General features: G+C 43.8%; 1 protein-coding gene across 1 annotated transcript in view; it reads left to right on the top strand.

Moving 5' to 3' along the window:
- Positions 1-14,086, top strand: part of LOC127623971 (MAM domain-containing glycosylphosphatidylinositol anchor protein 2-like) — a 127,377-nt gene that overhangs the window by 63,533 nt on the left and 49,758 nt on the right. The window contains exon 7 of the mRNA XM_052098539.1: positions 4,589-4,918. Within this exon, the coding sequence (XP_051954499.1) occupies positions 4,589-4,918 (330 nt within the window). The remainder of the gene's footprint in view (positions 1-4,588; positions 4,919-14,086) is intronic.

Raw genomic sequence — 14,086 nt, 5'->3', positions numbered from 1 at the left:
GCTGTCACGTTTCGGTTTACATCACCATGGAGTGGTGGTGGCGGCGTAGTGGGCTAAAGCACACAACTGGTAATCAGAAGGTTGCTGGTTTGATCCCCACAGTCACCACCATTGTGTCCTTGAGTAAGACACTTAACTCCAGGTTGCTCTGGGGGGATTGTCCCTGTAATAAGTGCTCTGTATAATACATTGGTACTCAGAAGGTTGCTGGTTTGATCCCCACAGTCACCACCATTGTGTCCTTGAGTAAGGCACTTAACTCCAGGTTGCTCCGGGGGGATTGTCCCTGTAATAAGTGCTCTGTATAATACATTGGTACTCAGAAGGTTGCTGGTTCAGTCCCCACAGTCACCACCATTGTGTCCTTGAGTAAGACACTTAACTCCAGGTTGCTCCGGGGGGATTGTCCCTGTAATAAGTGCTCTGTAAGTCACTTTGGATAAAAGCATCTGCCAAATGCATAAATGTAAATGTAGATCACCACCCTAGTTTGCTAGTCAGCTGATGTTTGACAGGGGATGGCATCCTTCTGTGTCCTGCTGTTTCAATGCAGGAGCGTTTAATTCTGTCAGGCTGCTTTTGTTTCTGTGTTCTTTCTGTTTTTCACGTCCTCCTCCTCATTTGAGTCTGATAATGTCATGGAGAAGATAAAACGATTGCACTGCTCTGACTGTTCTTTTGTTTGCGAGATAAAATTCAGCCACGCCGTGTGAATGTGGTAAACAGTCTGCATACCAAATGGCTCTAGATGAGTATCTGAAACAGTGATGCAGAAATTACCACAGAAACAAGCCTGTAGCGTCATCGAGTGGGTTTACAATCCATTATCTGCCTTTCCAGAAGACAAATCTTGCAATTAGTTGCATTTACTACTTAAAGTGGCTCATTCTACACTTCTGCAGCATTTCGCTTTTTCCCCCTGAAGTCATCACGTGCCGTTCTGAAATGAAGAGCGCAATTCATACCGCTATGCACGTATGACGTTGCATTCACAGGTGGCGCTATAGAGAACATCAGCATAAATCGTGTTCTACAGCCGTTTTCTCCTTCAGGTCAACTAATGTCAGGACGGAGCCACAGTATGTGCCACTAGCGCCACCAGACGGAACTGCCCCCGTCCGCTGTTGTGTCTAAACCAAGTGTGCCGCACAAGCCCTCAAAAGTGAAGCCAAAACATCTCGATCGCCCCGGTGGCTGGTCCTAGTATAGGTCATAAGCCCCGCCTCCCCATGTTATTCAACGGGACGTGAGACCAACTAAACAATTAAATGACACTTCACATATCTTTTTTCCAAAGATAGTTTCTGTCATTTACTGTCGTTTCTATCACGTTGATGTCATTTCAAGTGTTTGTTTTCAAAATAAGTTTGTTTTTAGTTATTTGATGCTATAAAAACGCTGCTGTGACATCATGATTGACAGCTGTGATTGACAGGTTCTCTGAGTGAGTAGTCACTGAAGCACCAACAGATTTTTTCGGGATCTTCGGAGGACTGAGGAGATTGGAGCTTTAAATTTAATATCTAAATTTCTATAATTAATTATTTCACACCGTCATAAGTCAAAAGTCAAAAGGGGTGTATGCTTGCGATTGATTCAGCGAGAGTGAGGGCGGGGCCTTGATTTAGCGGCTTTACTTCCTGCTCACTACTGCACAGGTCTGGTCCCGAAATCGCAACTGCGCAGATTCACGTCCCAAGATGTCAGCGCCATATCGGGACACTGGCGGCTTCAGTTCTCACCAATGGAAAAGAGCGAAGGGGCGTCGGCCATCTTTTTTTTACAGTCTATGGTCTAAACGGGTCGCTCCAAGCTAAGAGCAATTTTCAAAGTGCCACAGAAAGACTCAGTTTTTGAGTAACTTCACCTATGAATGTCAAACTTCTAGATCTCTCTGCATATTAAGCTGGGATGGGCGTTACATACTTCAGCTTTAAAGTTCAAATCTAGCTACGCACCTGAATAATAATAACATGAATTTCAATGGCACAGACATTTGAAGGGAACTCCATCAGCCCCTTACACTCACACAGCCTTGATGACATCAGCAGAAAAGTTGTTACATTTGAATGAAATGTAACATTATTTCTTTATGGTGTAAAGAAGAGGAAGTAAACAAGCTCAGTTTTGTATCGGCTTTGGGTAACTTGTAAAGGGCAGATCTTGCACGCTGGCACCCGAGCGTGATTGTATCGCCCGCAGTCGATGCCAGCAGTGAAATTGGAGCTGGTTTTGTGCCCAGTAATGCCGTGCCCTCTCTGACCGGGTGATTGGTTCGGGCCGCTACATCTACATGTTGATTGGTTGTCAAGTGTTTCATTGACAGTGTTACAGATGTTGCTATTTCAGGCCTGTTGATACATTGTAACCTTTCGTCTGTATCTGTGCCGAGATCAACATGCAGAAAACAAGTGCACGCTCATTTTAAACAGCGTGCTGCAAAATAATGATTCAGATGTTTATAAGCATTTAGGAGAAATTAATTACGTAAACTATCAGATTTTGGACAAGGACACAATTACAGTGCGTTTAAATAGAAAGTTTAATTTGTGAAAATCTCAGTTTGATATGAAGTTAAATAAATACATAAATATTTAGATTAATGTCTCTGGTATGAGACTGTGACACTTAAAACATCCTTAAAATGTACCTAACAAGCAACGCTGCATAAGATATTAAAGCTTGTTTTTTACAGAATGTATCTTGAATATATTTGACTTGATTTACTCTGTTTGGAAATGGGTGATTGGCACCAAACCTGTCAAGGAATTGCCCTGTGCCCGGTGGCATAAAATGTGTTTTCCTTTAATTAAAACACTTAAAGTGTGATTTCCCCTTGGGACAATTTACCACATAGAAATCACTTTAAATTTATTCTATGCTTTTATTATCAGTATCATTCCCAATGTGCAAATTACTTTACTGAAGCCTTCTGGAGCAGCGCATAAATGGCGTTGTCACGTGGCACCTGGTACTTTTCTCAGCACTTTTCAGGACGCACCAGTCCTTTGTGATTACTGCATAAATGTTTAAACTCATAAACTCTGGAAGTGACACAGGCGTATTTCCAATTAAAGGGATAGTTCACCCAAAAATGTAATTTTGTGATGAAAGATGTGTTTGACTTTCTTTCCTCTGCAGAACAAATAAAAAATTGTTTTTTACTGAATATTTCAGCTCTGTTAATCCGTACAATGCAAGTGAATGGTGACCAGAACTTTGAAGCTCCAAAAAGCACATAAAGGCAGCATAGAATTAATCCATAAGACTCCAGTGGTTTAATCTATGTCTTCAGAAGTGATATGATAGGTGTGGGTGAGAAACAGATCAATATTTAAGTCCTTTTTAACTATAAATCTCCACTTTCACTTTCACATATGACTCCAAAGTTTAATCCATGTCTTCAGAAGTGATATGATAGGTGTGAGTGAGAAACAGATCAATATTTATGTCCTTTTTAACAATAAATCTCCACTTTCACTTTCACATACGACTCCATGGTTTAATCCATGTCTTCAGAAGTGATATGATAGGTGTGAGTGAGAAACAGATCCATATTTATGTCCTTTTTTAACAATAAATCTCCACTTTCACTTTCACATACGACTCCATGGTTTAATCCATGTCTTCAGAAGTGATATGATAGGTGTGGGTGAGAAACAGATCAATATTTATGTCCTTTTTTAACAATAAATCTCCACTTTCACTTTCACATACAACTGCAAAGTTTAATCCATGTCTTCAGAAGTGATATGATAGGTGTGGGTGAGAAACAGATCAATATTTAAGTCCTTTTTTAACTATAAATCTCCACTTTCACTTTCACATATGACTCCAGTGGTTTAATCCATGTCTTCAGAAGTGATATGATAGGTGTGAGTGAGAAACAGATCAATATTTAAGTCCTTTTTAACTATAAATCTCCACTTTCACTTTCACATATGACTCCAGTGGTTTAATCCATGTCTTCAGAAGTGATATGATAGGTGTGAGTGAGAAACAGATCAATATTTAAGTCCTTTTTTAACTATAAATCTCCACTTTCACTTTCACATACAACTGCAAAGTTTAATCCATGTCTTCAGAAGTGATATGATAGGTGTGGGTGAGAAACAGATCAATATTTAAGTCCTTTTTTAACTATAAATCTCCACTTTCACTTTCACATATGACTCCAGTGGTTTAATCCATGTCTTCAGAAGTGATATGATAGGTGTGGGTGAGAAACAGATCAATATTTAAGTCCTTTTTTAACTATAAATCTCCACTTTCACTTTCACATATGACTCCAGTGGTTTAATCCATGTCTTCAGAAGTGATATGATAGGTGTGGGTGAGAAACAGATCAATATTTAAGTCCTTTTTTAACTATAAATCTCCACTTTTACATCTGAAAGCCACATGTGGTGCATGTTTTCAGATGTGAAAGTGAAATTGGAGATTTAGAGTACATTTTTTACGTTCTAGGACATTTTTCAACTAAATATTTGTTTTGTTCTGAGGACGTTTAGAGACAAAACTACGGATATTTTTTGTAGTCTGAAACTCTTGGTTCACTGTGTTTGCCATCTTGATTTTGTCTTTCCAGCACTGAAAAAGGGTCGTTTCTGGATCACGCCGGACCCGTACCACAACGACGACAACATCCAGATCGGGCGTGAGGTGAAGATCTCGTGTCAGGTTGAGGCCACGCCCCCTGAGGAGCTGCAGTTCAGCTGGTTGAAGAACGGCCGTGCGCTGCGGAGCTCCGAGCGGATGGTCATCACGCAGACCGATCCGGACATCTCGCCCGGCACCACCAACCTCGACATCATCGACCTGAAGTTCACTGACTTCGGCACGTACACGTGCATGGCGTCGCTGCGAGGGGGCGGGATTCCAGAGATCAGCATCGACGTCAACATCTCGTCCACCACTGGTGAGTCTCAAACACGACGCGGTCAGAGACGACCAACGTACACACACACGGTCCGTGAACCAATTCACTTGTTTTGTAGCATCGCTGCTTTAGATAACAAGTCCGCAACACTTGCTATAATGCCACAGATAATTGAGTCACGAGTCTCAAAATGTTGAAGGATCAAGGATCAGCATTTCACCTACTCTTACACTCGTTATCCACTATTAAGGGGGCATACAGATGATTAGTAAGGGAAGTGTGTAATGAAGTCCTGCCCCTGTGATATAAGTTGATCAGTACACTTTCATCTGTCCATCTTGTGTAATTTTTCATTATCATCTTCATCTCACACCCGCGGAACCGTGACTGGATCGATCCTTGGGCGGAGAGAGCGCCAGCGGACCACTACCAACACCAGACCCGCCTGCACTCATCGGGACGTCCGCCCATCGCTGACTGCTGACTGGTGATTTTTATTATGACTGGTTTGACAGTGTTTCCAATGCTGTGAAAACGATTGAACATTGGTTGTTAAAGGGACAGTGCACCCCAAAATCAAAATTACGCTCAGCACAAAAGGAGATATTAGGCGGAGTGACTGTGGCAACTTCCACACAAATGTGTTTTGGTTTGAAAACGTATTAACATGCCTCTTTCGATTGCGCTCTCCAGAACTCGATACTTTGGAAAACGGTTCTGTTATAAGTTTTTTGGGGGTTTTTTTCCCTCTAATTTGGAACGCCCAATTCCCAATGCGCCCCAAGTCCTCGTGGTGGCATAGCGACTCAATGCGGGGTGGCGGAGGACGAATCTCAGTTGCCTCCGCGTCTGAGACCGTCAATCTGCGCATCTTATCACGAGCGCGTTACCACGGAGACCTAGCGCGTGTGGAAGCTTCACGCTATTCTCCGCAGCATCCACGCACAACTCACCACACGCCCCACCGAGAGCAAGAACCACATAATAGCGACCACGAGGAGGTTACCCCATGTGACACTACCCTCACTAGCAACCGGCCCAATTTGGTTATCTCATGTGACTCTACCCTCCCTAGCAACCGGCCCAATTTGGTTATCTCATGTGACTCTACCCTCCCTAGCAACCGGCCCAATTTGGTTATCTCATGTGACTCTACCCTCCCTAGCAACCGGGCCAATTTTGTTTACCCCATGTGACTCTACCCTCCCTAGCAACCGGCCCAATTTGGTTATCTCATGTGACTCTACCCTCCCTAGCAACCGGCCCAATTTGGTTATCTCATGTGACTCTACCCTCCCTAGCAACCGGCCCAATTTGGTTACCCCATGTGACTCTACCCTCCCTAGCAACCGGGCCAATTTTGTTTACCCCATGTGACTCTACCCTCCCTAGCAACCGGGCCAATTTTGTTTACTCCATGTGACTCTACCCTCCCTAGCAACCGGCCCAATTTGGTTATCTCATGTGACTCTACCCTCCCTAGCAACCGGCCCAATTTGGTTACCCCATGTGACTCTACCCTCCCTAGCAACCGGGCCAATTTTGTTTACCCCATGTGACTCTACCCTCCCTAGCAACCGGCCCAAATTGGTTACCCCATGTGACTCTACCCTCCCTAGAAACCGGGCCAATTTGGTTGCTAAGGAGATCTGACTGGAGTCACTCAGCACACCCTGGATTCAATACTCGCTGAGATACCCAGACCCCCCCGAAAACTGAGGATGTGGCCCGAGGCTTCACATTCTTCCAAACATCTCCTTTTGTGTTGAAGAAAGTCATACAGGTTTAGAACAGCATGAGGGTGAGTAAAAGATGACAGAATTTCCATCTTTGGTCCAACCGTTCCTTTAACTTTTTCAGATTTGAAACTTCAGTCTTTCAGGTGTTTCTTCAGTAGTGAACTGCGTCTTGATTATTTGTCAGATGTTTTTCTGTGCTTGGATATTATCTGCCTTCCCGCATAACTTCTGGAGGATGATCAGCTGATAATCCACACGCAGTAAATCAATGTGATCAATGACTCCTGCAGTGTTCGTGTCCTCATTAGCGGTTTAAGATGTGCTGCTCGGATCACTTTGAAGTCTACGAAGGAAAAGAAAGTTGTAGCACTTTAAAATGAAACAATGAAAATCTTTTGATTATTAAATGGGGCTTTGAAGATGTAATTTGTTCAGATGAAAGGAGTCTACATCCAGATCTTTGAGTCTATTGTGTCAATGGCAGATGTAATAGATGGGAATCTGGGTCAGTTAAATGTCTTCCACTGGCATCATCTGTGTGCTGATTTATGTGTTCGAAATCTCAGTCCCAGTGTCGGGAACTGGTTCCATATTTAAAAAGCGTTCGGTTCTGTTAGTGGTTCCTGAAGTGCAGTTTGTCCACTGACGCAGATGACAGTTTCTAACAGTGTTTCCTACAGCACATATTTGTTGTTTTGTTTATTATTGGTTTGCATTTAGGCCTATAAAAAGTCAGTTTAAACACCTTTTATGAGAATTGTATCGAATGCAGTAAATACAAGCAGAAGTGCATTTATTATTACCAAATATTTCTTCCTCAAAAATACAAAAAAGTGTCATTAATGGGACCGTTAAATGGATATTCTGGGTTCAGCTGTAAGTTAAGACATCCTATAGCTCTCCTATAACTGTTCTGAGACCAGTGCAGACAGACAGCACACTGGAGGTTAAGTCATGCACTAAATAGGGAGCAAGGGAGCATCCTATAGGTCTCCTATAACTGTTCTGAGACCAGTGCAGACAGACAGCACACTGGAGGTTAAGTCATGCACTAAATAGGGAGCAAGGGAGCATCCTATAGGTCTCCTATAACTGTTCTGAGACCAGTGCAGACAGACAGCACACTGGAGGTTAAGTCATGCACTAAATAGGGAGCAAGGGAGCATCCTATAGGTCTCCTATAACTGTTCTGAGACCAGTTCAGACAGACAGCACACTGGAGGTTAAGTCATGCACTAAATAGGGAGCAAGGGAGCATCCTATAGCTCTCCTATAACTGTTCTGAGACCAGTGCAGACAGACAGCACACTGGAGGTTAAGTCGTGCACTAAATAGGGAGCAAGGGAGCATGTTTGGATCACTCAACATGTTTGACACACAAGGGACGATGATCATCAGTACATAGATTCAACATTTATAATGGATCATTTTATTTGATCATGATTGGCCGTGATTGGACGATGCTGGACGTTACTTTGAATCAGAATTAATTATGCTAATTTATGATGTAACAACATGAATAATTAACACTCCTGGACACATCATTATCTTGTAGTTCAACATCTGGAGGCCCCAAAAACACGGCTTGCTTTTATTGATTTGTGGTCTGCATTCAATACAGCCTAATGTGTTAGCTGAGAAGCTTGTCAAACTTTTGGACCTGAATTTGAACCTGGTTGGGTGGATATTACACTTATTATCAAACAGGACCCAGTGTGTGAGAGTTGATGGGGTTCCACAGGCTCCCCTCAGGGGTGCGTCTCGCTCCCATAAGTTGTGTTTTGTATACCAGTGATTGCAGGAGTAGGTTTAGGTTTTAAGGTTTGCTGATGATACAGTCATTGTGAGTCTTTTAGTAGAAGATGAGGAATTTTAGGGAACGTGTTTTAAAGAAAAGCTATTCAATACTTTGATATCTTGAGCATCCTTTGAACAGAGAATTTGAACTCCTCCCTCAGGCCGCAGATAGAGAGTGCCGGGGGGGTAGAACTAGCAGAAACAGGAACTCATTAATCCTCGTAGCTGTTGGCATGTTCAGTTCATTAGATACACGTTAAATCATACCGTATCATCTGTGCAAAGGTGATTTATTATGGGAAAAATAAACTGAAACTTCACAACTTCGTCCCGCTGTCCACATATGAGGACACACATTTTTGCTCTAGATATTGTATTTATTTATTTGTTTTATTTACCTATTTTGTTTGTTATTTGGTGCTACTAGAAACAAATCAAAAAGCGAAATGGAAAATGCACACAATGGTCACGCTCGGGTCTCAGGAGGTAAAACCCTAAAACCACTGTAAAAAATTATGATTTAAACAATTAAGAAATGCAATTCTTGGGGTCTGTGTATCTCAGTGAGTATTGACGCTGACTATCACACCTGGAATCCAGGGCGTGCTGAGTGACTCCAGTCAGGTCTCCTTAGCAACCAAATTGGCCCGGTTGCTAGGGAGGGTAGAGTCACATGGGGTAACCTCCTCGTGGTCGCTATAATGTGGTTCTCGCCTCGGTGGGGCGTGTGGGCGAGTTGTACGTGGATGCCGCGGAGAATAGCGTGAAGCCTCCACACGCGCTACGTCTCAGTGGTAACGTGCTCAACAAGTCATGTGATAAGATGCGCAGATTGACGGTCTCAGATGCAGGGGCAACTGAGATTCGTCCTCCGCCACCCGGATTGAGGCGAGTCACTACGCCACCATGAGGACTTTGGGAATTGGGCATTCCAAATTGGGCAGAAAAAGGGGAAAAATAAAAACTGCAATTCTTATTGTATTTACTGCATTTAATACAATTATTTCCCTATTCTAGTTCTATAAGAATCTGTCAATATTTATTTTAATTTGTTGCCAATAATTTTAATGAGCTTTTTATTTGGCCATTAAGTTTTCTAAACGTACTGATATACACACGTAACTATGGTAACATGCACAGTAACCAGTGCTGGACTGGTATTCTGGCATACCGGGCATTTTCCTGGTGGGCCGACGCACTTTTGGGCCGATCAAGGGTGTAATAGCCATCGGGAGAACCAAGCGGGCCGGTGGGTCGGCCACGGAATGTGCCGAATGGGCCGCGATAAGCAACAATGAGCCGCCGCGTTATGCAGAACGGACCACAAAACGGCGCCGCGATATGCAGAAGAGGACAGCGAACACGTCGCACCCCCACCCCTCCCCAACAACATTTGGCTCACAAACCACCCCCCACCATAAGCCCCCCCACACCTCCCCTTTGGGCCAGTTGCCATATAAAATCCCGGGCCGATTTCTCTTCCCAGTCCAGCCCTGACAGTAACACACAACCTCTCAGCGTATCGCTTTAACTGGAACTCTAATGTGACTTCAGATTCACATTTGGATAAAAGCATCTGCTAAATGATTCAATGTAAAAGATTTCTTTCAAACAGACTGCAAACGTTTGTCATGCATTGTTTTCCGCATCAAGCCGTCAGCGTGCTCGTAACACGCCCGTGAGTTGTTGCCCATGAGCTGCTGTCAGGAATAGCTGTTTGTGCCCGCTGAGCTTCTAAAGGACCAATTAAAGCTCTTAATAAAAGCATTTAGAGCAGATTACACCGTGCGTGTGCCAGAGAGTCACGCTGTGGAAATGTTTGGACTGAGATATTCACCGCTTGAACACAGCAGAGCCCAAACGCACCTGCTCCACAGTCCAGAGCTGACTGATATAGCAGCGGAGAGAGATGCATGCTAATAAAATGTCCCTCTCGGCGCAGGGTAGACACACGCTGATCCACCCATTGTGGCGTGCGTGCAGCCCCGGACATCTAAGGGCATCACTGACCTGTTATTGATCCATCTCGTGTGGCTGAACGCCACTTGTCCCTCTAAGAAGTTGGACACCGACCGCGACGGGCCCGTGATAACTATTTAGCATGCCGGAGTCTCGTTCGTTATCGGAATTAACCAGACAAATCGCTCCACCAACTAAGAACGGCCATGCACCACCACCCACAGAATCGAGAAAGAGCTATCAATCTGTCAATCCGTGTCCGGGCCGGGTGAGGTTTACCGCGTTGAGTCAAATTAAGCCGCAGGCTCCACTCCTGGTGGTGCCCTTCCGTCAATTCCTTTAAGTTTCAGCTTTGCAACCATACTCCCCGAACCCAAAGACTCGTGTTTTCCGCGACGCTGCCCGGGCGGGTCATGGGAATAACGCCGGATTGCGGGTCGGCATCGCTTACGGTCGGAACTACGACAGTATCTGATCGTCTTCGAACCTCCGACTTCCGCTGTGATGTCCGTGATAATTTTGCATACTAAAATGTGACCAAAATACAATTTGCCAATGGGGTGAGTATAATGAGGGAGTGACGAACCAGCCGAATTATTCTGAGGTGTATTATAATGCAATAACACACTAGTGTGGATAAATGACGGTGTGGTCGTCTCTATTGTGGTTGCACAGAAAAGTAGCAGAAGATTAGAGTAGACTCACGATAAGTGTCGTCTTAAAGTCTGTCTGATGAGAGTTTGCCGGATTAGAGAGATGGTCATTGATTGACAGATTGTGGGCGTGCCGTCTGAAGTGGAGACGTTCCTGTCAGGTCAGGTCATGGTCTTCCAAAGTGAGTTGTTATGGAGGGTGTTTAATAAACGACGTTTTCGGTGGAAGAAAATACAGTTGTGGTGTGTATCACGGGGCGAAAACGTGGCAACTGTAATGCATTTTCGAGCGAATGCATATTTGTTTGTATGTAGCCAAAGAGTTTCGAGACTTCTTCTTGCCATCCAGCGTAATATCCGATCATTTTGAGCGCTCCATAGTGCACTTGCTCATTTGAAAACGCACTGCTAATGATTCATTCATGTCGCGTGAGACTGCAAGAGGAAACATGTTCCCTCTGATAGCAGAAGGGTTAAAGGATGACGAAACGTGCGGAATAGTGAGTCGTTTTCTATTCTCATTCGAAGAGGTGAAACGCAATCAATCTTCATTCTGCTCGCCGGCTTTAATGAAGCTGTAGTGAGAAAAGTGAGAGAGAGAGAGCTCGATGCTTCTGTCAGTTGCCAGGCAATTAATCCTCACATTAGTCCTTATATTGAAATGCACTGTGATAATGAGGACGGCGGACCAGCTAAGATAGCGAGTTCAATCAACATTACGTTCTGTTCGTCCTTTAGCGTGACTCCTGGATTTATCAAAACGGCAAATCGAAACGATTAGTTCTCCGTGCTTCAGTTAAACGTCATTTATCTGGAAAGGACTGCCCGATGGCAGAGGGGGATTGTTGGCAGAAACTAGCAGAAGTTTCTCATGTTGGTTAATAATACGCTTGACGACTAGAGAGAAGTGTGGCCACTGACCGATATGTGATACACAGAGACCTCAAAATGTTTTAAAAAAGAATATTTCAGGTCTCCTTAGCAACCAAATTGGCCCAGTTGCTAGGGAGGGTAGAGTCACATGGGGTAACCTCCTCGTGGTCGCTATAATGTGGTTCTCGCTCTCGGTGGGGCGTGTAGTGAGTTGAACGTGGATGGCGTGAAGCCCCCACACATGCTACGTCTCCATGGCAACGCGCTCAACAAGCCACGCGATAAGATGCGCGGCTCAATGGTCTCAGACGTAGAGGCAGCTTGGATTCGTCCTCCGCCACCCGGATTGAGGCGAATCACGACCACGAGAACTTAAAGGCACATTGGGGATTGGGCATGCCAAATTGGGAGAAAAAAAAAAAAAGGGGGGTGCGGGGGTGGGGGTTATATATCATATAATAATGATAATAAATGTCTTTATCCTCATATAGAAGAGTAATGTCTAATGTCTTTGAAGCCCATCCTGGATTAACTGCAGAAGTTCACATAGATGCAATTGTCCTTTGTTAATTGGCTGATGAAGGCTTTTATTGGCAATTAAATGAAAGTCTATGTGTTCTATTTCAAGAGTGTTTTCCATCATTAGACAAAGGTGATGCTGGCAGAGATCAGTGAGGTGCATCGCAGTTCAACTGGAGGTCATTTCGGTGAGGTTCAGTGGGGTCCATCCTAAATCCAAGGTTCAGGCAGTGGCATATGAAGGTAGAAGAAGCTATAGTAAACATGTGGTATGCAATGCAGGAAGAATAATGTTTGTTGTTATGGTTGTTTGGAGTGTCGAGGGTTTGAGATCGATGTGGTTCCTGATCAGCAGATGTTTAAGACTGATGCAATAATCCGTGTAAAACACAGAGGAGAAAAACGAGTGCATGCAGTCGAGACGTGAGATGTAGACAAGCGGGAAAATAAAAAAATAGAGAAAACGGGTGCGTGCCGTTTCCAACGTGGAAAAGCGGGGGAAATCCGAAGCATGCGGTCAAAATGGCAAAGGATAAAACGATGAACGTATAAGAATAAGCATAAGCAATGCTAAACACGCAAGCAACCTACAACCAATCGTGCAGCATGCCGGCAGCAACCGGAACCGGAAGTCAACCGGAACTGAGTATATACATAACCGGAACCCGACCTGAAGCCCGAGTGCTTGGCCAATGCCTTACCAACAAGCAGTTGAACATATATAATGTGCGTTCTTGCATTACTGTGGTGGTAACAAACCTTAATACTCAAGGGGCGATAGAGTAAGTAAAAGGGTTACTATAAATATAACTTCCACCATGATAGTAATAGACATTAAACAGAAAACGTACTTTAGAAGTGGACAGTTCACACTAATATCTGCTATGGCAGCACTTGTGGTAACATTGCGACAGCAACACATTTTAATTAGCGGTCTGACACTTTTTGGAAGGTAAAACCATCATTGGCAATCTTTTGCAAGGGTCGCTCTGTCTCTTTCAGTGGTGTTACAGAACTGAATTTTATTACAAAAACAGCCGCACCTATTGCTAACAGCTCTAACTGCTACCCAGAGAGGCATTAGTCTCATGAACAGCTTGCTAATGCGCTAACGCTCACTGTTCTGCATTATCATAATGGCTATTTATTAGAGCTAGTTTCTGTTTCTGATAACAGGATGGAATAACATCTATTATTAATACACATGAGTCCACTGAGCCCAGTGATTCAAATCATAAAAGTAGTTTCGTCCATAGAAACATGGCATTATTATGCAATATCGCTGATATATTCTGTCTGAGGATGCGGCTCTGGCTCTTTTCTGGGTCATTGTTGTTGTTGCATACGAAGCAAGTTCAGTCCTATAATTGTAATTCTATGATCTGAAACCTGCTGATAAAAACAGCTTCAACCAGACTTAAGGTGTTTACTGGTTTCAGCTAGTTTGAGCTGGTCACACTGTGTGGCCAAATGATGGTTTAGCTGGTTTCTAGACTAACCAGCTTGGCCAGGCTGGGAAACTAGGAAGCCACCATAGGGTGGGCGTGGACACTTAAGGGGCCGTTCACACAACGGGACACATTCTTGCATCCATCTGCGATGAGTTTTGAATTGTTTTCATTTGTAAATATACAGAATATGTTAATATCAATTATGCTGATTGAGTG

The sequence above is a fragment of the Xyrauchen texanus genome, chromosome 30 (genome assembly GCF_025860055.1).
Source record: "Xyrauchen texanus isolate HMW12.3.18 chromosome 30, RBS_HiC_50CHRs, whole genome shotgun sequence".
NCBI lineage: Eukaryota > Metazoa > Chordata > Actinopteri > Cypriniformes > Catostomidae > Xyrauchen > Xyrauchen texanus.
The sequence above is the reverse complement of the archived record's forward strand: the minus strand, read 5'-3'. Positions and strand labels throughout refer to the sequence as shown.